Source organism: Lissotriton helveticus, chromosome 2_1, assembly GCF_964261635.1.
Source record: "Lissotriton helveticus chromosome 2_1, aLisHel1.1, whole genome shotgun sequence".
NCBI lineage: Eukaryota > Metazoa > Chordata > Amphibia > Caudata > Salamandridae > Lissotriton > Lissotriton helveticus.
This window is the reverse complement of record NC_136059.1, coordinates 1,025,820,082-1,025,844,935: the sequence shown is the minus strand read 5'-3', so window position 1 is coordinate 1,025,844,935 and position 24,854 is coordinate 1,025,820,082. Positions and strand designations below refer to the sequence as shown.

The 24,854-nt window shown below is 50.1% G+C and overlaps 1 protein-coding gene across 2 annotated transcripts in view; it reads right to left on the bottom strand.

Moving 5' to 3' along the window:
* Positions 1-24,854, bottom strand: part of AGTPBP1 (ATP/GTP binding carboxypeptidase 1) — a 1,069,504-nt gene that overhangs the window by 737,162 nt on the left and 307,488 nt on the right. For both annotated transcript variants that reach the window (XM_078675801.1, XM_078675802.1), the window contains exon 4: positions 16,792-16,859. In XM_078675801.1, coding sequence (XP_078531927.1) covers positions 16,792-16,859 — 68 coding nt within the window. The remainder of the gene's footprint in view (positions 1-16,791; positions 16,860-24,854) is intronic.

Sequence of the window (24,854 nt, the reverse complement as noted above, 5' to 3'; positions counted from 1 at the left end):
TGCATCGGTGCCCAACATGAGGCCCAAGACGGGGACGACGACCCAAACAAACAAATTGGACAAATATGCGGTACCAACTGGATCAAAACAGTCTGGAGCGCAAGGAGGGGACGCCGCGGCCCCGGCAGAACCCTCGCTGACCTCCATCATGACCGCCATACAGACGCTTGGCACGAACCTTGAAACCAAAATGGACAAAATCTCGATCGAAGTTAACCTGCTGCGCACCGACCTCGGCAAAACTACTGAGAGGTCTAAGGCCAACGAGACGGACATCAAGGCGCTCCAGGTCTCAGAAAAACGGCTCGAGGTACGAATAAACGAACTCGCTCACCAACATCGCCAAATGGCGCTGAAGCTCGAGGATCAAGAAGGGAGGGCCCGACGGAGCAACATCCGCGTCGTAGGTGTACCGGAAAATTCGGAGGGGCAGAGCACGGAGCTATTTATGGAAGAATTAATCCTACATCACCTGAAGCCAAAGAGACTCTCCAAGATTTTCACCATTGAACGGGCATACCGTGCCCTGGTCCCTAAACCCAAGCCAGGCCACCCACCGAGAACGATAATAGCAAAAATACTAAACTACAGGGATCGTGATGCCATCCTCCATGCCGCCAGGCAACAGGGAGACCTGCACTACGAGGGGGCAACCATCCGATTTTTTCCCGATTTCACCCTGCAGGTCCAACAAGAAAGGCGCTCTTTCACGGGTGTTAAGGCGGCGCTCCGAGAACGGGGCATCAAATATATGATGTTCTTCCCATGTTCTTCCGGGTGGCAAGTCCCGATTCTTCACTACACCTGCGGCGGTCCAGGAATGGCTCGATGAGACTGCGCCGGTGACGCGGGAAACGCAGGACCGCGACAACTGGAGGGAGGCCAGAGCCTCCTCCCCTGGATCTGTGGCCGGGAGATCAATGGTGGACGAACGGAGCCAAAGGTCGTGGCGTTCCCGATCCAACAGCCCCAGCTGGGACCCACTCCAGGACAGTACAGCAAGATGAGTACCCGGGCTGCAGATCCTCCCTTCGTCGAACAGTAATGTATAAAAGCATGCACAGGGATACTGCTTGATGTCATCAATACGGGAGATGGACCCATCCGGTCACTGTTTTTGAGACCTCACACCTGAATCTCAGGTGCACTGTAGACTTAAGGGACTTATAGTATTGGGGCTGACGGGCATGGCGGCTGGAGTTGGGGCCGGCCCACGTGCTCACTAACAGAGTTCCTCGGGGAGGAAGGGTTCACGTTCTCCGGGGAGGGGTTGGGCGACAGGCGCTCTGCTAATTGGGGTAGTGGGTAGTTTTAAACCTACAGAGCAGGGAGCAGGGTGGGGAGATGTTTGCAGGGGAGGGAGGTGATTTGGGTGGAATGGGACGCTCGAAGGTAATGGGTTTGTTGCATGATATGCTGATTGTTCTCTATGCTGATTTGAAGGGTTGGGGAGGGTGGTGGGAGAGGGGGGGGGGTTTGGGATGGTTACGGTCACGCGCCGATATTGTTCACGGAGTCAGATGCTGCACTGGCGTACAGAGACAGGCCAGCTCGAACAGCAATGGGTATGGCTAGTAGATGGGAGAGGAGTTTTAAGATCCTCAGTTGGAATGTAAACGCACTCAAACGTACCCTAGTGTTGCAATTTATCAAACGTCACCTCCCTGATGCGATATTTTTACAAGAGACACACCTCATGGGTAATACCTGCCAGGCCCGCAATAGGTGGGGATACACTCTAGCGGTACACTCCGGCTTTACCTCCGGCTCCAGGGGGGTGGGCATTATGTTGCGCCGCTCCCTGCCCCTCCACATTGACGACACTAAAACAGACCCACAGTGCCGCTTTGCGGCGCTTTCGGGACGGTGGGAGGGTCACCGGTTGAATTTGGTTTCCGTCTATATCCCTCCTGGCCTCCAAACCCCATCGTACACAGACATGGGCGCACTTCTGCTTTCCCTTCCAGAAGGCCATCTGATCATCGGGGGAGACTTTAACGCTGTGGTCTCGGGGACCCAGGATAGACACCCACCTAGAGATACGCCGCAGGGGCAGAAATGGCTGGCTGACTTCCTGGATACCTTTGGACTCACGGACGTATGGCGCCTGATGCACCCCACATCACATTCTTCTCCGGCCCACATCGTTCCTCCTCCCGTCTGGATTACATACTGATGCCACTGCAGCCAGACACTATTATACGGGAGGCTAAGCTCTTAGCGCGAGGTATCTCTGACCATTCCCCAGTTTGGGCTCATATCACACTAGGGAGCAAGCGCGAGGGTTGTGTCCTGCCTATCTGCGCCTGGCATCTAAAAGGCGAGGAACTTAGAAAAGCACTGCTGTGTTCCATAACTCGATACTTCGACCATAATGTTGGATCGGCGAGTTCTTCCGTTAAACTTTGGGAAGCTTTTAAAACCGTGCTCAGGGGGGAGGCCTTGTCGGCCATCTCAGGCCGTCGTAGAGACAGGGAGGCACAGATCACCTCTGTAGAGGCGGACCTCGGGGCACTGGAGGAGGCGGCACACGGGGACCGGGGGCCAGATATACGCCACCAGATACAACTTAAGACCGCAGAATATAGGGAGTTAGTTACGCAGGCTGCCCAAACCGTTGCCCGACACAAGGCGGGCAGGTTATATGACCAGGGAGACAAAGCTGGCAAACTTATCGCATGGCTTGACAAGAAACAGCAGACAAATAAAATTGTACCGGAACTGCAGACAGTTTCAGGAACCAAGGTCACAGATCCCCGGGAGATCACAGCGGAATTCGCTAGGCATTTCCGGCAGGTATACAGTAGGGGGTGGGACCGCCCGGAAGAGGACTCTGTCGCTCTTTTGACCCACATTCGTATGCCAAGCCTGTCCGAGGCGGACAGGTACGCCCTGGAGGCCCCGCTCGCCACGGCTGAACTGGAGCGTGTGATAACAGACCTCCGCCCGGGGAAAGCCCTTGGACCCAACGGTCTCCCGATTGAGCTGTACAAGCTCAAACCGGACGCCCTTAGTTTACATCTCCAACAGATGTTTTTGGAGAGTAAGGAGGCAGGGGTGCTGCCAAGAGATCAGCGCATAGCCACCATTGTAGCTATACCAAAGGAAGGGAAGCCAAGGGAATCCTGCTCCTCCTACAGGCCCATCTCCCTGCTTAACGCAGAACCGAAAATACTGGTGAAAACCCTCGCTAACAGACTTCAATCCGTTTTGCCCACCCTGGTCCACCCAGACCAGTCAGGCTTTATGCCTCACAGGAACACGGCGCTCAATATCCGCCGCTTGAATGGTGTTCTGGGAAGGAGCCACAAACTGCAGGAGGACGCGGTGGTTGTCTCGCTCGATGACACCATTGCATTCGACACTCTAGAATGGACTTACATGATAGCGGTGCTCCGTAAACTGGGCTTTGGTCCAAATTTTATCGCATGGGTCCGTCTCCTTTACTCGGAACCCCTGACCCAGGTGGTGATCAACGGCAAAGTCTCCGAGGTATTTGCCCTGGAGAGGGGAACTAGACAGGGCTGCCCGCTCTCCCCCCTCCTGTTCGCACTCTCCATCGAGCCACTTGCGGCGTGGATTAGGCAGGACGTGTACCTTAAAGGGATACGCTGCGCGGACGAATGGGAGGACAAGATCTCCTTATACGCCGACGATATCCTCCTCTATTTGACCAGGCCACGACGGTCTATTGTCGCAGCAATGGACATCCTTGCTAGTTTTGGGAAGAACTCGGGGTTCCAGATTAACTGGAGCAAGTCTCTTCTTTATGTCCTCCACGGCAGCCCCCCTAGGCTCCCCAGCAACTGCCCACTCGCTGTAGCAGAAGATGGATTTAAATACCTGGGAGTTTTTGTCTCCACAGACAAGGCTATCCTGTATGACAGGAATCTGCTGCCGCCCTTGAGACGGCTCCAACGTGACTCCAACACTTGGCAGAGGCTTCCGCTCTCCCTACTGGGCCGGGCGGCCCTCTTCAAAATGATGACCCTGCCCAGATTTCTCTACGCCCTACAGAATTACCCGGATCTTGTGCCAAACTCCTACTTCGTGGCAGTTGAGGCGGCACAGCGTGCTCTCCTCTGGTCGGGTGCGCCCAGAATAGCGCTCCGCAAACTCACGCTGGGCTGGTACGACGGAGGGATAGCCCTTCCAGATATCCGTCAGTACTACTGGGCCGCCCACCTGTCTGCTATCAACCAGGGGACATATAGCGACGGTAACGATCCAGGCTACGGAATGGACAAGTGGCTATTCCCTGGGGGGAACTATGAAGCAGCACTCTATCCTAGACCTGGGAAATACCAGCTGACTGGGCCGACGAAACACAAATCTGGCATGCGGCACAGAGAAAGCTCGGATGGGCCAATACCCTGACCATGGCTACTCCCCTGTGGGCATCCGAGAAGCTGGGCAATCTGGGACGCACGAAGGGGTTCCGAAGCTGGGACCTTATCGGCATCTCGCAAATAAAAGACTTGTGGGGCCCCAAGGGAATCAGGTCCTTCACCTACCTGCAAGAGACGTACGAATTGGCACACACTGAATTTTTCAGATACATGCAGATCAGACACTCCCTCCAATCCAACATACCACCGGACACAAAACCCCCTCAGGCCTCCCCACTTGAGGATAGGCTGCTTGACGGCCACATACCGGAACACGCCATCTCCCTGACATACAAAAAAGCTTATAAATAACCCCCCTGACCCACTCCAATCCCTTAAAGAGAAGTGGGTGGCCGATGGGCTTGAAATTGACGATGAAGAATGGTTGGCGGCGCTTGCGTCCCCTAGGGAGGTGGCGATTTCGTCCAGGCTTAGGCTCATACAACTCAAAATACTGCACAGAGTCTACATCTCCTGCACCAGATTACAGACGATGGGAGGTGGGGGGGGGGGAGGGGATCTGTAGGCGAGGCTGCGGTGAGACTGGCTCCTTTTTTCATATACTTTGGGACTGCCCCTTGGTGCAGAGGTACTGGAGACGTGTTCTGCACTGTATGCAGGAGGTGTGGGAGGTGGACATATGCCTAGAAGCGAAGAGATGCCTTTTGAACATTTGGGAGCCCACGGACATGCCCGCGAAAGGGAAACTCTGGGTAGCGCTGGGGCAGATGGTGGCAAAAAGGAACATTGCCCGCCTCTGGGGTGTACCCGCCCCGCCAAAACTGGCCGACTGGCAAAGAGACATGGATTGGTGCATGCTGCAAGAGAAAACTGTATATATAGTGCGGGGATGCCCTCGAAAGTGGGGGGAGGTGTGGTCACGTTGGAATGAGTATAGAGGTGGCATCTGTGAGCCTCCGCAGGCCCATCGAAATGGGGTGGCAGATATGGTGTGACATTTTGCTCTTCCAAGTCTACTCAATACACGTTCTAAAATGTACTGCTGCTGTACTATGCTGGTGCTGTGAATGACTATTACATGAAAAGTGCTGATCGTACCCTGTTTAATGTTACTTTGCAAATAAAAAGAATAAAAAAAAAAAAAGACACATTTTCTGTGTTTGGGATGTGTAGGAACGTGGAAATACTCATCCTCTAAATCCAGCAATGTCATGTAGTCCCCGCTGTTGAGACGTCGAAGGATGTCGAAGACAGTAACCATTCGGAAGGGCTGGTTTTTAGATCAAATTTATTTTTATTTTCTTTAAGACAAAACAGTGGAATATTAGGACAATCACAATCAGATACGCTTATTCCGCCCCTTGTGTTGGACCCGGCATCAGCAATTTGATCCCCTGGGGGAAATGCCATGTGTCCATGTATGCTGGCGAGGGTGCTAACCATCAAGGTGATGCACAGTAAAGCTCTTGTAACCAACCCCCCCTTGAGATCCACCCTAACCCCAACTGCCCCTCCCCTTGAACATCCCCCCTCCCCCCCGCCCAACCCCTCCGTTGTGTTCCGCTGAGTGGGCACTCTGAGTCCCATTGGACCCCTAACTAGGCTTCTGTTTCTTATCTCTCGGAGGGTTATGAAACTCATCCACCAGTCTAAGAACTTTGAGATATTTTGGGCATGTGAGCTCATGGAATTCATGGGACAGCAAGGAGACCAAGGGTACCATGTTTCTCTATAGGTGTCTGATGTTTGTGTAAGAGAGGCTTGTATGCGCTCCATCCCCATTATATACCAAAGCTGGTGGAGCCATCCCGTGTGTGTGGGTTTCCGTGAAGTGCCCCAAAGTGAAAGAACGTGCTGAGTCTCCGCCCCCATCGCCAGCCCCATTTGTTTCCCTCTTATTGACTTGAGTGGGAAAGTGAGTTTGTTGGGCAAGCTCAGGATCGCATATGCGGGGAAGCGGGGAATCTCTGTCTCGAAGTATAAGTCAATACAAGACGAGGAAATCGCTCGGTTGTTTATGGAGCGAGAGAAGAAATCGCACAGGAAACCAAAATCGTGTGAAAAGCCATCTCATGAAAAGCGCCTACCAGACGACCGGAATGTAATTATGGTTTTGTTTTCCTCCTTTTGTCAGTGTTTTTTTAGTGCTCTTTCTACAGACCAACCCTCTTTGGTTACATCTAATCCCAATGGACGTTGTTTCCTCCGTTGGGATTACTGTGTCTGTTTCCGTCAGGCTTTCTGTGCCGGGTTTTCCGACATGGAAAGCCTGTCGGAAAGAGACATTGGGGGCCCCTAGCAGGGCACTTTCACCCTGTGGCCTCCTGTTCATCTTTGGGGCCCCCTGTTCATCCCTGCACCCTGTAGCAGGCACCGTGAGGGTGCAGGGTTTCACACAAACTCCCATTTCACAAGGGGAGCTTGTACTACGGCGGGTTTACGGCTGTAGCAGAAGCTCCCATAGGTAATGGCAGTTAGCGACTGCACCATGTGCTGTTGCATTGTAATTAGGTACGCGGACCCGCCAATCAATAGTCGTGCGGTTTTCATAACGATATGGTGTGCGCCTGACATCTTAATAAGACCCTTAGTCTTTGCAGAAGGGATGGGGTTTACCCCTGCCATTGGGCATGGTGAGGGGGCAGATGATAATCCCCTCTCTCATCCTTGAGGAAGACTACTAAGTTTGCCGCGACTGCCCTCGGTGAAACACCTGGTCAATGCAGGTGTAATTCTCTCCGTTGTTATGCAAGGGGTGGAGGGTTTTGTGGGCAGTGCTCCCCTCCGTCTCTTTCCCAATTAGGGTTACAACCAGCCTTGCTGTAGAGGGAATTAACTCCCATGGATTTTCGGAAAAACTGGGGCACAAAATGTTGTAACCGCCCCTGCTTTAGTCTTGGCCGATGGGTTTGGGGGAAAATACATTTTTTATTTTGGTTTACTTGGCTTCCTGTCTGTAGACTCCGTTGAAATTACTTTTTGTTCATCGAGAATGAAAGCAAATTATTTTTGCTTGTGATTGATAGTGAGGTTACAATGGAGGCTGCTGCGGGAGTCGGTCCTGGGTAGCACGGATATGTTCGACTGAATAAGCCAAACTATACAGGAGTTGAGGTTCAGGTGGTGATATGTCATGCACTCTTTATGATATGAAAGGTTTCTGAAGATTTCAAGATATTCTTACACAAACACTTCTTCTGGTGAGCATGCGTGTCATCAGAATATTGATGTTGTAAGATATCTGAATTTTTAATGCAAACCAGAGAAGTTCTAGATGGCGATTGTTAGCAGTTGAAACCTGGCTGGAAGTGAGCATTACACCTTCATGCAGGTTAACAGACTTGGAAAGGTATTAGCCATCTTGATTGGCTGTGATCAAATGGTCCAGAAAATCCAAAATAGGTTAGACCGGGGTCATCAGTGCCCGTTACATCTTTAACAAGGTCGGTGGGGGATACATGATTCACAGTCTAGAAGATGTAGGACAATCAGGAGGCAAGGCTTTCCAGTGTCCGTGTCAAGAAGTACATTAACTACGACCTCAAGTAAGGCAGTCTCAGTGCTACACCCCTGTCTGACGACTGCCTGAAAATCATGTGAGCTCCTTGTCTAAGATACATTAATCAAGGTGAGAAGAACTTTGTAAAATGTAAATCCGTATTTGTAAAGCACAGAGGGGTTGGCCTAACGGCTAAGGTGCTAGACCTCGGACCTGGGGATCTGGGTTCGAGTCTCGGTAACGACGCCAAAAACCCCCTGTGATTCTGGGCAAATCACTTAATCTCCCCGTGCCTAAAAAATGAAAGTGTGTCCTCATGTAACGTAACTGGTGCTATGTAAAGCGCTCTGATAACTGATTCGGTTCGGTTCTAGTTCGCGCTATATAAAACTCCGGAAAAAAATAAATAAATAAATATCCCGGAGTACCACCTCCCAGTATTACTGTACCTCTGGGCACTCCCATAGTAGGTGCAGCATGGTCCCTACGTGACCGCATCCCTCCAGCACAGGGGATCCTGACTAGGGTTGCTCTGGTGCAACCTCTCCGGGGTCAGGTGCCAGTTGTAGGCCACTTTGACCGCCGATTCCCGACTGGCTACGTTGCGAGCCGTGTGGTGCGCACGGTAGAAAATGTCTTGCCATTCCTTGTCCGAAAGCTCACGTCCTAGTTCACGCTCCCATCATTTCTGCCCTGCAGATCTAATCACTGGTGGTGGGGTTGAGGGGGGGGGTCAGCAGCTTGTACAGTTCTGTAATCGCCCTCTTATCTGTAGATTTGGTTAAGAGCCACTTCTCATAGGGCGTGAGAGAAATATAGTGCTGAATGGTGTCTTGAAGTTTTTTGATCATACCTATCTGGGGGTGACCGGGATGGTCTGGAACACGTATAATGCTTTTGGTAGCAGGGACATTTTAACAGCGGCCACCCGGCCCAGCCAGGAGAGCGGCTGCTGTCTCCATCTCTGAATATCCCCTCGGATGCGTGTGAGAAGTTTGGTGTAGTTTAGTTCAACGGTTTGGGCGGTTGTGGGCATCAAGTCGATCCCCAGGTATGGGAGCTCCAATTGCGTGGACAACACTCCCAGCCAAAGCGAGCCTCTGCTGGCCTGGCGGGTATCACTCCCAAGAGGGAGGGTCACTGATTTTCCGACGTTCATTTTAAAGCCAGATACTTTCCCGAATCGGTCCATTTCCTCTAAAAATGCTGGTATCGAGACCCTAGGATTGACTACTGCGACTAAAATGTCGTCCGCGTACAAGCTTATAGTTTGTTCTGCGCCCCCAAATGTGATGCCTTTGATGGCCTGGTTGTCCCGCACATGTTGGGCGAAAGGTTCGACGTAGAGGGCGAATAGCAGCGGTGAGAGCGGGCAGCCCTGCCTTGTGCCTCGTCGAATGTCAAACGGTTTGGAGCTAGTCCCGTTCACCTTAATCGTTGCCTGGGGCGATACGTAACAACTCGCCACCCAAGCCCTGAACCGATCACTCATACCGAATCTCGCCAGCGTCCTGTCTAGGTGGATCCAGGCCACTCTGTCGAACGCTTTTTCGGCGTCGACTGAGAGCAGGGCCGCGTCCGCCGCGTTATAGTGTGCTTTATCGATCACGTGCATCAGGCGCTTGGTGTTGTCCGCGCATTGTCGGGAAGGTATAAAGCCCGCCTGATCTGGTTCTATTATACACGGAAGACAAGGGCCCAGTCTCGCGGCCAGAATCCCTGTAAAGAGTTTTAAATCGAGGTTGAGGAGTGAGATCGGCCGATAGGCCACGCACCGGGACGTCTCCTTGCCTGGTTTTGCTAGGACTATAATATCAGCCTCCCGCATGTCCTGGGGGATCAATCCCGGGCCTTGAAAAGAATTGAATAGTTTCGTCAGTACGGGAGCTAGGAGGGGGCAAAAGGATTTATAAAAGCCCGCGGAGAACCCATCCGGGCCCGGGGCCTTGAACGGTTTGAGACGTGCAATGGCCGAGATCACCTCCTCCAATCGTATTGGGGCATCCAGAATCATGGCGTTCGCCTCATTAAGAGTTGTGATATTAGCTTCGTCCAAGTATGCTGTCCCCGCCTCAGCATCCGAGGCCGGATCAGCCTTGTAAAGTGTGGCATAGAATGCTCTGAACGCCTCCGCGATGCGGTCGTCCCCTCGGAGTTCCCCCCCACCTTCCTCGTGAATGACTGGGATCTTAGACCGGACAATTTTCGCTTTAAGTTTACTGGCCAGCAGACGGCCTGTCCTATCCCCCCCACGTAGTATGCGTGCTTGAGACGCAATGCTGCGTATTCTGCCCGGTCCAGATCGAGGCTCGCAAGCTGCGCCCTGGCTGCCTTCAACTTGCGCCAGATCCTAGGGGCCCATGTCCGGCTATGTACCCTCTCCAGTTCCAGCACCTGTGCTGCCAGCTCCTGGCGTCGCTCCTTTCTTTCCCTGTTGTCCGCTGCCGAGATTGCTATTAATTCTCCTCTGACGACCGCCGTGAGTGCCCCCCAGACTGCCGGCATAGCCACATCCCCCATATCGTTCTGGCTTAAATAATCTGCGATGCTCTGGGAGAGTTGCTGCGCGACCCCCTTGTGGTAGAGCAGAGTCTCTCTGAGTCGCCATTTACCCCTATGCGTCCGCATGTGCGGGACCTGTAGGTGAAGCACTATCGCATCGTGGTCCGACAGGGCGGCAGGGGCGACCTCATGTCCTGTACCATAGGGGCCAGCTCTGCAGAACTGAGAAAGTGGTCTATGCGGGTGTACGTACGATGTACATGCGAGTTAAATGTGTATCCCGGGGCTGTGGGGTGGATCTCCCTCCATGTGTCCAGGAACCCCCTGCTAGCAAGCCAGCGCTTCCCCTCAGTAGACAGGGCTCCGGAATCGCCGAACCTCCGCCCCGACCTATCCCTTTCGTTATCCATAACCAGGTTCATGTCCCCGCCAATCAGTGTGTGCCTCGAGTCTGTGCCCATGATCTCCGATAGTGCACCTTTGAGGAATGTCTCCTGGTTGGAGTTGGGAGCGTAAACAGACCCCACCGTAAACGCCATGTTCCCGAGGAAAACAGTGTGGGCTAAAAGTCTGCCTTTGATGTCTGCCACTTTGTCCCCCACCCGGCCTTTGAAGTGACTAGCAACAAGAATGGCTACCCCTGCCTTCTTCTCTACCGTGGAGGAGTAAAACTGAATAGGGAAAGCCCTGAACTTCATGCGAAGCCAGTATTTGGCCAGCAAGTGTGTCCCTTGGAGAAGGCATATGGCCGCCCCGGAATTCTCCAGATAGGAGAGTACTGCCCTCCTTTTAATAGGGTTATTGAGCCCTTTAACGTTTAAAGTAAGAACCTGAATAGTCTCGTCAGCCATGGGGAGGTACGTGCCCTATCCCGCTCTTCCGCTGTCCCGATCCAGAGCCACCCCAAACTCCCGCTGCCTTAGCGAACTGAACACACCGGAACCCATCCCCAAATCCCCTCACCACCCTTCCCCACCCCCCACCCCCCACCCCATGCCCCAACCCCAACTGAACTTGTAAACATTGTCCCAGGCCTAATAAAGGCGCAGTCCAGGCCTGTGATAAAGTCTCAAAGGAGGGAGAACAATGGCGGCTCCGAAGCCCCCCATCCCGCCCCCCCAGCCTGTAGCGAACTCAGAGTGCTGCTGCACCCCAACCGTGACCCCTCACTGATCCTCAGTCGTATCCTTGGAGACCTCCTTTATCGCCGCTGCGTGCTCCTGCGCTATTGTCTCGGGGTTTGGCTTAAGTCCCTTCCTGGACAGACGTCTGCGACCGACCGTCTGCCAGCCATCTCTTGTCCTCCGTGGGGACCCCGGCTGGGAAGACTGCGTGCCAGGACTTTCTTCTGTGTCGCCACCCTCAGCGGTGATGCCCAACTAGTCGCATGTCTCTCGAAGGGATCTGAGCTGGTGTAAGACACCCTTCCATTTGAAAATGAGTCTAAACGGATGCCCCCAGGAGTATGGGGTGCCATTATCGCGCAGGAAGGATGTGACCACCTTGAAGGCCTTTCTCTTCTGCAGCGTGATCGCAGATAGATCCTGGAACAGTTCGACCTTATACCTCTGAAGGTGTAAGGGTTGCTTTTGGCATGCCGCTTTCAGGATGCGCTCCTTGAGGAGATAGTCAGGAAAAAAGGCTAGGATGTCCGGCGGTGGAGCCTGTGCTCGGCGTGCTTGGCCCACTCTGTTAGCTCTGTCTATTCGGATCTCAAAATCCGCCGGTTCCCCAAAGATATCCCGAAACAAAGACTGCAGGTAAGCCGTGACATCGCTCCCCTCCGATTTGGACGGCACTCCTCTGACCCGTATGTTGTTGCACCGAGAGCGGTTCTCGAGATCTTCCGTGTGGGTCTGCAGGTCCGTCTGTTGCTCGTGAAGTCTAATGATTTCTTGCCGCAGCAGGTCTACTTCTTTGCACCTAGCGTCCCCAGAGTTCTCAATCCCTGCCACTCGTTCCCCGAGGTAGTCCACATCTCGACGCAGCTCCCTGTATTCCCCCGCCATGTCTTGTTTGAGGGTCTGGAAGTCTTCTCTAAGGGAGTTGAAAAGGGATTCCAGGAAGGATTTTGTGATAGGGGCTTCCTCCTCATCTTTGGCCCTCTCCTTTAGTTGGGCCGCATTGGTCGGTTTGTCGGGGCTTTTCTCTCCTTTAGCATTTCGGGGATGGTGCGGCAAGCCCGGCGGTTCGAAGTTGCCATGATGTCCCTTGGTAAGACCCGGCTGGGCTCCACATGTCGATGCCCCTCTTCGGGGGCCGCGCGGCAAGGAGCGGGCCCGGGTAGGAAGCGGCGTGCGCAGATGGGGGGGCGCCGACGTCCTCTGTGCCCGCCGGGCCTACGGCGCGGGCGGGAACTCCAGCGAAGCCACCTCCTGGGCTGGCCCCTCTCGGCGCAGTGCTGGCAGCTCGGTCCGTTCCACTGGGTTGCGGTCTCTCCGCTTGTGCGATTGCCCCCAGGGGCTCGATAGGTGCCCCCGAACAGTCCCCAAGCCCCCGCCTCGGCCTCCGGAAGCTTCCCTCGGGCTACCTGGGGGCCCGCGGGGATGTGCGGACGCCGTCTTGTGCTGCCGGGTCACCAGCCCGCCTCTATGTCACCCTGCGGCCTACCGCTGCTCTCCGGGGGCTCGACTGCCGCCCCCCGAACCCGCTGCTGCGGTGTGACACTGCTCTCCCTTGCGCCTCCTGGATTCTCACCGGGGACTCGGTGACTGCCCCCCGAATCCGCCCTCTTCCCGCCTGATAGGGCCTCCGGTTGTGTGATGCAGCCGCAAGGGTCCAGGACGTATGCCGCGTGGCGGAGCGCCCGGCGGCCGCGATCGCCTGGCCTCGCTGGGCCACCCACGAGGGGCTCGAGTAACCGCCCCCCGAGCTCTCACACCAGCCATCCCCAGGGTCCGCTCCTCACCTCTGTCCCCGCTGGTCTTCGCGAGGCTCCGGACCAGCCTGGCCTAGGCCCAGACCGGGGCCTCGATTAATGCGTCCGGCCGTTCGGCCTTGTCTCTCGCTCCCCGGGGCACGGTCCAGGCGGCCAGCGACCTGCTCCCGGCACCTCCCCTCTCGCTCTTCCGGCCTTCGGCAGGGGTCCTCTATGTCGCGGGCCGGTGTCAGCCACTCCGCCTGGGGGCGCCTAAGCCGTCGCCGCCGCCCGGTGCACCCGGCCACCGCGCTCCTTCTCTCCGGCCAGAAGCTGCCACCTCCGCCGTCGACGATCACCCGCTCCAAGGGCGGGGGCGATCACGCTCGCCTGAGGTCCCGGACAGAAGCCCCCGATATGCCGGTGTGGATTTTAGCAGGCAGGGGTGCAATAAGCAGGTTTTAATGCGTTATTGGAGGTTTGGGACGGGGAGCCTCTCCGAGCCACGTCCTCTCAGGCCGCCATCTTAGCCACGACCCCCGAAGGGCTGGTTTTTGAGGAATTTGTTCAGACATCTAAAATGGGTCACCATTCTGCCGATTTTTTGTGTATCAGGAAGAAGCGGGAAGAGAAGCCTTTTCTTCTTATTGCTACCGGAACCCTTTCTATTGCCCCTTTCCGTAGCCTATTTTCCGCTTCTTGTTTTTAGTAAGTGAAGACGGGATGGAGTGTTTTGTGGGCACTTGATGAATTCCAGAGTGTGATCATAAGATATGAGATCTAGGAACCATTTGTCTGTTGTAATATTGCACCACTGATGGATAAAATAGGAAATGCTTGCACTGACTGAGGGGGGAAGGAGTATCAACTGGAACCCTGATAAGGTCACTGTTTGTGACCTGAGTCATGTGATTGTGAGGCTGGTTTCCTGTGTGAGCTTTGCCTGGAGAAACCAGCCGCAGTTGGCTGCCGATAGGATTACTGTTGGTAACCCTGACAATATTGCGGCTGGAAGGATAGATAGAACTGGGTGCGCTGAAAAGTGCCTCTATAGCCCGAAAACCCAGGTCCTCGTGCACCCCGACAGGGCACTTTATGATATTGTAGGGTGCCTAAAGCTTTGGCTGTGTCTGTATCCTTCTTTATGGCAAGTAGAGCTTTGTCTATATGTTTACCAAATAGACTTTCCCCATCATAAGCCATGTCCAATATTTTTCATTGCACCTTTGGACGAAAGGAGGTTGCTCTAAACCATCCTTGGAGCCTTAAAACAGCTGCACCGGCTAGTTGCTGAAAACCAGTTGTAGCTATGTCCATAGCACAGTCTATAATTTTGGCCGCTGTGCGCTCTCCTTCAGCCAAAATCTTACGGAATTCCTGTTTATTTTCGTCCGGTATAACATCTATCATGGCTTCCGATGTCAGACCACATCTGCCCATTGTAGCCGCCCAGAACAGTTAAAGCATTAGCAGCTCTGACAGAGATAGCGGACATGGATGAGAATCTCTTACCAATGGAATCCACCCGGCGCACTTCCTTGTCCGGTGGAGGCGTGATGGGGGTGGAAGGGTTCTTTGATCGTCCCTGAGCCGCTTGGGAGATCACTGAATCCGGTTTGGGATGGCCCGTTAAGCAAGCGAGGGAATCCTCCGGCGCCCTGTATTTTATATCTAGTCTTGGCAGTACAGGCACCACAGTGGCTGGTGTTTTCATTACATTAAGCCCTTCTTGCCAGATGTGGTCTATAATGGGTATACATCTTATGGATTTCCTTGATTGCTCTTTAAAGTCATAAAGGAAACTATCTGATTGCTTGACTATTGTAGGTAGATGGAATCTTGATGTAGCCCTGTCCATTAAATAATAAATTCCTCCAATGTCCTCAGGTTGTGAGTCAGAAGGACGACAGAGGAGGAGATGGTGTAGGCAAAATATATGTATCCCATTCATCAGTAGGTGGAGGAGGATCGTGGATTTCACCCTCTTCAGGCTCTTCTTCAATCCTCTCTAAGAGGAACAGGGATGATGGGACGTGGCGTCATCCTAGGAGTAGCAGGAGGAGGCGGTGTAAGTGGTATTACATGGGGTGCAGATGAAGGCGGTGGCACAGTAGTGTGTCTTCCTGTGGCGGAAACCTTTTCCTATTATCCGTGAGCATAGCCTGTAAATCCTGAATTAAAGAGGAAGATAATTTTGCAGGTTCTTGCCTTGGTGGATCAACATAATATCTAAAATGCTGATATTGAGTAGGAGGAACAGGATAGGGGAGGTAGTACTGCTGCTTATCATAATAGTCCTCATCCTCCTCTTGACACTTGGCATTGAGATCAGAAGGACTAAGAGCAGTCCCAAAGGGACCATCATTATCATCCGTTTCTTCTGTGGCTAGAAGGTGTTTTGGAAGCAAGGGCGAAATCTTGCCTGGTGAGTTAATACCAGGCCGCAGCAATACTCTGGCCGATCTGGATGGTGTGGATTGCATCTGTGAAATAGTTGTCGACGGGTCCGTTGACGATGGGATCGTCGGCAACACTGATTTCCCTGTCAACGGCAAATCGTCGGCAACGTCGACGACGACGGTGTGCCCGTCAACGGTGGAGCCTTCGTCGACGATGGAGCTTTCGTAGATGATGAAGTGGTCATCCACGGTGGGACTGTAGTCGACGGCGAAGATGTTATCGACGCTGATGACAACGTCGACGCTGAGGCTTTCGACGACGGTAAAGATAATGTTGACGATATTGGTGCTTTGATGCTCGCAGTCAACGTCGTAGGTGCTATCGAATGTTTTGACTACGAGAGGGTTGTTGGTGTGGCTGAACAGACTGGTGTCAATGGTGAAACTGACGCTGACAAGGATTTAAGACTGGGTTTATGCTTAAAAGGATTCAATCTTAGGTGTTGACAGTAGGGGAGAGCCTAGAGCTACTTTACTGCAATGATAATATGTCCATACTTCTCTAGCTCTCTCCTTTTGCAGAAATGAGGGATTAGATCCTGTACAGAGAATCCTGAGAGAAATGACAAGAGGCACCTTCAAGAAGAGTAACATCTTGATTTTAATAGGAAGGAGAGACAAGAGAGACAGCATAGGTCTTCAAAGCCTTCCTACCTGCTACTCTTATCCTGACTTTTATTAATACACCAGATAGTATCTCACATTGTCCAGATTATAACGGAGATTACACTTCAAGTGGGACCTCCTCAGTCCTGGTTGAAAAAACACAGTGAAAAAACCTATTCACATGTATCTACAGTCAAAGAATACATAAGAACCAAATGTATATGGTACCACATAGACTTTGGCCATATAGAAGAGGCTAACATCTAAGCAGTCCAGGGTGTAAAAGTAGTACGTTACCAGTGGCCTCATGAAGTCACAACAGGTCTGAGAATTGTTAACCAATTGAAAATCTTAGTAATAAATCAATAGGAAGCGTGTATTCGCTAACCACTTTATGATTTGAGAACAGACTGAATTGCAGACTAAACTTGCTCTCTATGTAAGATCGGTGGCATTTTACATATTTTCTAGCATCATTTTACAAACAGAATTAGCCATAAAAAAATAGAAATTCTTTACCTCTAGTGAGGAGAGAATAACCTCCATTCCTGTAGAACCCTTCGCTGTCATCTCCTTTCTGGTTTTCTCTGCAGATCAAAAATTGAAACGTTTTGTAAATAATGAAACAAAAACTTTAAAAAAAGATAGATGGATGCTCAGATTAGAATTTTAAAACATAGAACTTGATAATTGAATACCAGTACAGGTCTGGAATATTTATGATATATTTGTGGTACTACAACAGGGCAGTTGGAGTCCAAAGAGCTAATAAGCAAACTGTAAACATTTAAGAAACAAATAGAACATAAGCACTGTAAATCAGAGGAACAAAATTGGTGTGGCACAGTTACACACAATTTCAGTAGTGAGATTTCATGAGGAAAGGTATCTGTGGGGACAGGAGGCTTGAAGCAACCTGTTTGCAAGAAAAAAGCTACAGGTGCAAGGAGCAACACAGCTAAAGGGTTCATTCAGGGCTTTAATCTTCGATGCCAGCACTGTATAGAGCATAGCTTCTACTGGTTCTTGAGCTTGCAGCTATAATTAGCTTGTCTTTAAGATACAGGGCTTATTGAAAAATAAGCATTAAAAGCAATTCAGTAGATATTTCATAATAACAAGACATCCAGAAGCATGTATACAGTAAGGATAGGACTATCTGGGGGTATGGCAGGAGGGTTAAACAGGGATGCGGAATTCCTTTCATTTCGTGCACTGGCCAAGAAGACTTAGACCCATTCTCAAATTCCCTCTTGTTGCACAAACCCCTTGGCTACCAGATAATAATGCCAAACATAAAGGTGAAGTCAAAGAGGAGTCCTCTACTGCAAATTTGGGGGTGCTAATGAGCAAATGAGAGAAAATTGGAGTGGGCGGAAGAGACGCACAAAGGCAAGAAAGCAATGGAGAGAAGTACTCATGTTTGAGCAAAAGATTGAGGGGAAAAGGGAGAAACACACAGATGACAGAGAGCAACACAGAGTGCAGGGGGACAGAAGTACATGTGGGAGACAACTGGAAAACACATGAATTCCAATGGACTGTGACAAAACCTTGCATAGCTCATCTAGTTGTAGAATGTACTGCTATAGCGCTTGGTAAACGCTTCAAATGTTGGTAACCAAAGTAACTGAGGCACAGTAAGAAAAGAGGATTTACAAATGGATCCACAATGTGGTTAAAAGAATAAGGTTAATGTGTGACCAGTATTAATTAAAGTAGGTGTTGGTCCTATTAAAAACAACATTTTTTCAAAAAATCAACTGACTTTTAAAATAAATATGGTCTTCCTGCAAGAGTAAAGTAAAGTCCACATTTGTAAAGCGCACAATCACCCGTAAGGGTCTCTAGGTGCTGGGGGCCGTCGGGAAGATTAAGCGAGCTATTGCCCAGAGTCACATGGTGCTGGGCTGACCTGCCGCCGGAGACGGGGATCGAACCGTGGTCCCCAGATTCCAGCGTCAGTCGCCCTGGCCGCGGCGCCACACCTCTTCCCTCCCTCAAGACCAATCTACAAGACCCTTTCTTAGAAAGCAAGAGAAGAAAAAGAGCCAAGGCATAATCAGAACAGTGGGATATCCATAAGTCTGCTGCAACCAGGTGTCTGGTATAAAAACAGTGCTGGCATAGTCAGAGCCTTATAGCGATCACAGCACTGCCATAAATAGAACGCATGTACTCACACATGCTGTACATACTGAGGGCCTGTGCATATTCAGTGATCTGACTAAAGGCGCTGGTATATATAGATCATTGTATAATCAGAAACATGGCATAATTGTCACCATGCTACAATCCAAAATCTGGCATCATATGAACTTTGGCATAATCAGAGCCCGGTACTGTGAGAATTCTGTGAGAATGAGGACATTCCTAAAATTGTTACTTGTCTGAATACCACATAAGGGGGTTTTTTTTTACAGATCCTGCCGATTTCTGCAGCTTCTTGTCTTATGGGTGAGTAGATGCTTTAAAAAAATCCATACCAGTATAAAAAGGTAGGAATTTGGTATAATGAATTTGGCAAAGGATGTTGTGTATAGAATGTTTTAGAACCTACTGTTAAGGGTGCCAGATTTTAAAGCATCTCATAAGTTGAGGTGGAACAGAAAAAAGGTAGGACTGCAATAACACATGGCATTTAGAATTATAGTCCTGGCTCCTTGTTATCCCGCTGTAAAAAAAATTGGTGTCCAGAGATTTTCATTTTTAATTTGTGCTTTAGTATTATTAGAGTAGTAATTTAGCTTGAGTAGACATTGCCAATCGGGCAGAATTTTCTGGACAACATTTATAAAAATGGCGGATGCGGTGCAGTGATGATGTAATATTTCAGTAATCATGAGACCTGCATACTTCATTTTGGTGTCAAAACAAAGGTTTTGGGGGTCAAGTAGTCTAACAGAGATGGAAAATAACTCCTCAGAGCCATCCTTCAGCCATTTTCCAAAATGGCAGCTATAATAGAGGAAGAATATATGTATATAGAAATTAAACAAATAATGTTTTTTAATCCTTTTTTGTTTGCATAAAACAATGTTTATGATCTGAATATGAAAAAAATGTATGTTTATTACTCCTGTTTTAGACACCTTTTCATAGTTCACTTTTTTTAATAGCTCGTGGCACATTTGCAGAATGTGAAACATTTGAGAAGAGCAAGTACGTGTAAGTTCTAGGAGTAGAGGCTTTAGAAATTGCATAGGTTTCAGTATCCTATCGATCTCTTCTCAACCAAATTCATACAATCTTGCTCCACATATGCATGATCCAAAATATTTACACATCTTTAGATCAAGTAGATTGCTCTTTTAATGTGTCCACGCACAGAGTATGACTTCGGTGGAAGGTCACTTAGCGGGACAGATCTCTTAAACTCACTGGATCCAAGATCGTCGAATGTCAGAAGCCATTTTCCACACATGTACAAGGTATTTTTCCACGTCTTTAAAGTCACCTTCTTCTGTCTCAGCAAATCCTTTTAGACTCTTGACAGGTTCAGCAGTTGAAGCTCCAATCTTTGTTCCAATTTTACTCATAGTGTCATCACCAGTAAGAATATGTGCCTTGATAAGAACACCGGACATCTTTGGGTCAAGTTTCTTGTACATATATAATATGAAGCATGATTAAGTGTATTTTCTCGTCTGTTCCATAATGCATCCATAACTCTGACAATCCTTCACTTATGAACATTGCAACAAATCTAAGTAGCACAATAATAACATCTGTGTCATTTGACAGTACAACAAATCGATTGAAACCATTTCGAACAGCACACTGAACATGTGGAAAAAAACGAAGATCAGCTTCCTCCAAAATGCTGTTAATTTCTTCAACAATATGGCCCATACATTTTGAATGTATCTCTGCAGACACTAACTCCTCATTGACAATCATTCCACTTGCAATAATTGGAAATTCAGTGTTCGCTGAAGCATCAGCAATGTTTAGGCGAGTTAACATCTCAATGTTTGAAGCCACTGACTTCAGGTAAAATTATGTTAATATTATAGAAGAAACAAGGCAGGAACTTGGCGTTTTTTCCATTGCCATATTTCTGATACTACTCATTTAATCCTATAGTTGACATCACAGTCACACATTTTTTTTTAGTGTAATATGTTTGTGACCAGAGTGCTAAACATATGATAAAAAATTACAAATTCTTTTAGCTGTTTGCTTTCCTCCACAATGTGCTGAGACTAGTTTAATTACAGGTAGTGGCTTATTGGGTTGTGTCACTCCCATTTGCTTCCTTCGTATTTGTTGGCTTCCATTCTTCGTCTTGTGTATGTCCATCCCCTGGACCAAAGCTTCATCACCCTCATTGTGATTGAAATCTCACACTTAAGGAACTGTTTTTTTTCTTTCAGCACTCCACGAGTGCATGCGTTTTCTTGCTCTCTTTCTTGTGTGTTCTTTAGCCCCTCAAATTATGCCCCTTGTGCTCTCTGTTGCTCTCTCATCGTCTCCCTGCCCCAAATAGTCCCATGCTTTTCCTACCCTTTTTTTTTTTTGCTTATCCAATAATTACATTTAATCTTCAATCCCAAGCCACAAGCTCTTTGGTTGCTTTCCCTCCCAAACCCTGTTGCTTACACTCATAAGATCCTCAGTGTTCCCGTCACAGTCCCTAAAATGTTTTTTGTTTTTTTCCCTTCTTTTTTTCAGGGCCCAGCAACTATCATTTGTTGCTTTGCTGCTCCGTTTTTGAAAAGTGCATTTGCACACATCTAAATAATTTTTCTTGAATCAATAAATAAAAAATATACAAAACGCCAGGCATTTACACACATCTAAATATATATTTTTTTTATCATACCAAGTTATGTCCACAATCTTGAATCAATAAATAAAAATATATATACAAAACGCCAGGCACGTCATGTCATATTCGCACATGCACACATACACGTATAATTGCACTTTTTTTCTCTTTTGTTTTTTATTGTTGATCCTGGACATTATCAGCTAAAACAACGGGAAAGGAAAAAACGTAGTTATTCCGGAACTGCATTGGTAAAAAAAAAAAAACTGAAGAAAAAAAGGTGTAATGATGTGTACTTGCATGATGACATCACATGGTCATTTTGTCTTTGTGGTTAATTAACTGTAACTAAATAGAAAAAAGCCAATCTTGAAGGGGCACCTAAAAAAACACCACCAACAACAGCGCTTAAATAAAATAAAGAAGCAGCCACTGGGTTGTGCCCAAGCAGGCCAACATGGTGGATAATCCATGATCGGCTTCCACACCCAGGCTGCTACGATGAGGACCGTCTGTGCCGATGGGGTATCTCCTGATATATGGCCCGCTTGTGTGGGCGCTGCTGGCCATGGCGACTGAGTGGAAGCAACGACTTGCTGAGAGCAAGAAGAGACCAAGAAGTCTGCATGCTAAGATGGGCTGACTGGGCAAGATGGCACCAAGAGCTTGTACGGCCATCTGAGGAAGAGGCTGTCGACCCCCGATGAGCGGTCGCGTCCGTCCAAGGAAGTTGACGCAGCTGTAGAGGAGACAGTCTGCGAATCCTGCTGGGCCCAGAGGAGGCCCTGAGACCCCCCCACGACTAACGATGGCTTGCTAATGGCCTGTCCCGAGGTGGGGTGTGGAGGGGGCACCTCGTGGATGTTGGCCCCCTGACTGAGGGGCAGTGGGGCATGCACAGGGGCCTGGCGAGTGACTGAAGGCAGCGAGATGGATTAAAGCAGCTCAGATCCCATGGCAAAGCAAGTTGGTGATTCACTCCAACACCAGGCACCCCTAGAGGCCCAAGAGCTGAATGTGGGAAGGCCCACATATGCACTCCACCCCATCTTACCCCCAAGAACACTAGAAAAGACCAGGCCAGTGGGCTCCCTGGCTGCGGGCATTCCCAAGACCCTGACTTGGCAGGCCCTGCCTCTGCATGATCGGTTCCGATCTGGGCCCCACGACTGCCCTTGGCTCCTACAGTGGTAGAGGGTTGACCCCCCAACGACTACTTGTGATGCCTGCTGGGAACGCAGAGCAAGTGGGTTCCGTTCTGTCCCCCTTCTTTTTCTTCCCCCCACGCTGCCCAGTTGGACATTTGCAAATGTAGCGACAGTCCTACCATTGGGTAAGAGGGACCCTATCAACGACGTGTAACAATACTTGGACCTTCAGGAGAAGGCACAAACAAGCTCAAGGCACCGCACATGCAGAGCAAAATTGACAAATTTGCGGCAGCAATGGTGGGGCTGAGCGGGGCCTCAGGCTCCTGGAATTCGTGACATCACTGCCATCCTAAAAGCCATTCACGCCCAAGTGACCCTGGAGACGAAGATCGGGGAGGTCGGTGCTGAGGTGTCTCTGCTTTGTCAGGACCTTCAGGGGTTATTAAGGGGGCCACTATGTCGGAGGGTCATCTTTCGGAACTACAGGTCAAGGTAACAGAACTCACAACTACGATCTTTTGCCTCTTCAATATCACAGACCCTGGAGATTAGAGTGGAAGATGCAGAGGAACAGGGTGAGCCGAGGCAACCTGCTCTTTATGGTGTTCCTGAATGATCAGAGGGGACTACTTCTGAGGTTTTCCTAGAGCAGTGGATTATGTCTTGGAAACCCTGGATCACCTGTCCTTATGCTTTGCTATCGAGCTGGCCAAAGGCCCCTGTAGGGCCCCGTAGCACCCACTCATAGTGAAAATTCTTAGCTGTAAAGATATGTTCATGCGAGAGATAGGCACAATGAGTGGGAGAACTTGTCTTTCAATCTCAGGTTATAATGATTTTTCCTGACGCCAAGGACAGCAACAAAGGAAGTCATTTGATAAAGTTAAACAGAAGCTTCAGGCCCTGCAATGCATGCTTATACACCCAGCAATGGTCATAGTGATCCACACCTCTAGATCCCATGACACTCCGTAGGCAGCGTGGAAATGGATGATGCAACCGAGACTCCTTCGGAGCACTCAGATCCTCCCCTGGTGTGCCTCAACTGAACATAAGGCCCCCAACCCGATGACATCACAAAGGGGCCCCAGCGGATCCAGAGTGGGAAGCGAGCAAACAAAAAACCCGGGAGACAGCACTTCTCAGATTTGGAGGACACCCAGATAGACCATACTCTGATTGCAGGCGAGGGAGCGACACCGGGGAGCTCACTGTCCCCATGCTGCCTTTTTGCTTCAGACAACTCCGTGGGCCTGAAGGCACTAGACTGTTGACTTCTACAATTCTCCATTGACGCCCCTCGATCCTTTAACGAATAACCAGTGCCTGGTCGATGAGGTAATACTGATTTAAGACAATTTACCTCGTTTTGTTATAGAGGCGACAGATGCTTCTGGGGGGGAAGTGTTGGCTGGGGGGGAGTTGGTGGGGTAAGGAGTTACCCAAGTTAGCCCACTTGGGCTTCTTTGTTGATATGAGTTATTATTTTGTTTATAGCGCCAAGCAACATCCCTCCAATACCTTACAGGTAAACGAGGGTCACTAGATCTCTCCCAGACAGGACTAATTCCGCCTCACCAAACTCCCACTCTCAATGTGAGAGTTTACAATAGTATCCTGGACCGTTAATTGCCTTAACGGCCATATTAAGCACACAGCAGTCTTGAAGTTGGCCAAAAGGCATTCCCCGCAGCTCTACTGCTACAAGAGACCCATCTGCTGGGCAACAGCTGCCCTGTCTTGAGCCGTTAACGATTAGACAGGGTATTTCATGAGGGATATACGGGGGTCTTCAGGGGGGTGAGCAATTCTCCTAAACAAAGCATCTCCCTATTCAGTCTCTTGTGTGTTCTATGATCCTAAGTGTAGATACGTAGTGCTGGAGGAAAAGTTAGATGGGTGCCCTATTTCCTTCCTGAGTGTATACGTCTCACCACTTAGGAGTAAGGACACCATGTCGAAACTCCAAGACTTGATACTTGATTCTTGAGCTTGGCAGGGATTTCCATGTGGTAGTGGAGCCCTGAAAAGACTCCATGAGCCCCGTGGCTCTGGGAGCAGGCCTCTGGCATCCGTGGGACTAGATGGAGGGGCGGGCTCTGCTTTGCCTGAAGGGTGTGGAATACTCATGAAGAGTCATACACATATACATCAGCTGCTCTTAAAACCTTGGCTCTGATAAATGTTATACTCCTCCCAGCACCAGACCTGCCTCATACAACGGAGGTCCACGTTATGCCCTGAGGTAGCTCTGATCACTTACCTGTGATACTGCACTTTGGCTCTCTGCAGGATGGCACCTGTCCCTCCTGACGCCTCACTGTATGGCACCTCATGAAGGCACACTTTAAGAAATACCTCACAGAGGAAATCAAAACATGTCTTATAAATAATAAAGACTCTGTCTCTCCCCTGGCACTATGTGGGCTGCCGGGAAGGTTACCATGAGATGCACAGCGAGGGCTTACCTGAGGGATAAGGCACAAAAGACGGGAAAACCGATGGTCGGCCTAGAGAGAGAAGTGATGCAGCTAGACCACCGCCATCAGAAACAGCCGTAGGGGCAGACACAATGCCGCCTAGATATTACGGATCTGCCCCTCTCGCTGGGATTGTCTGACCACCAGGCACTTTAGCAACCACTACATGCCGGGGAGGTT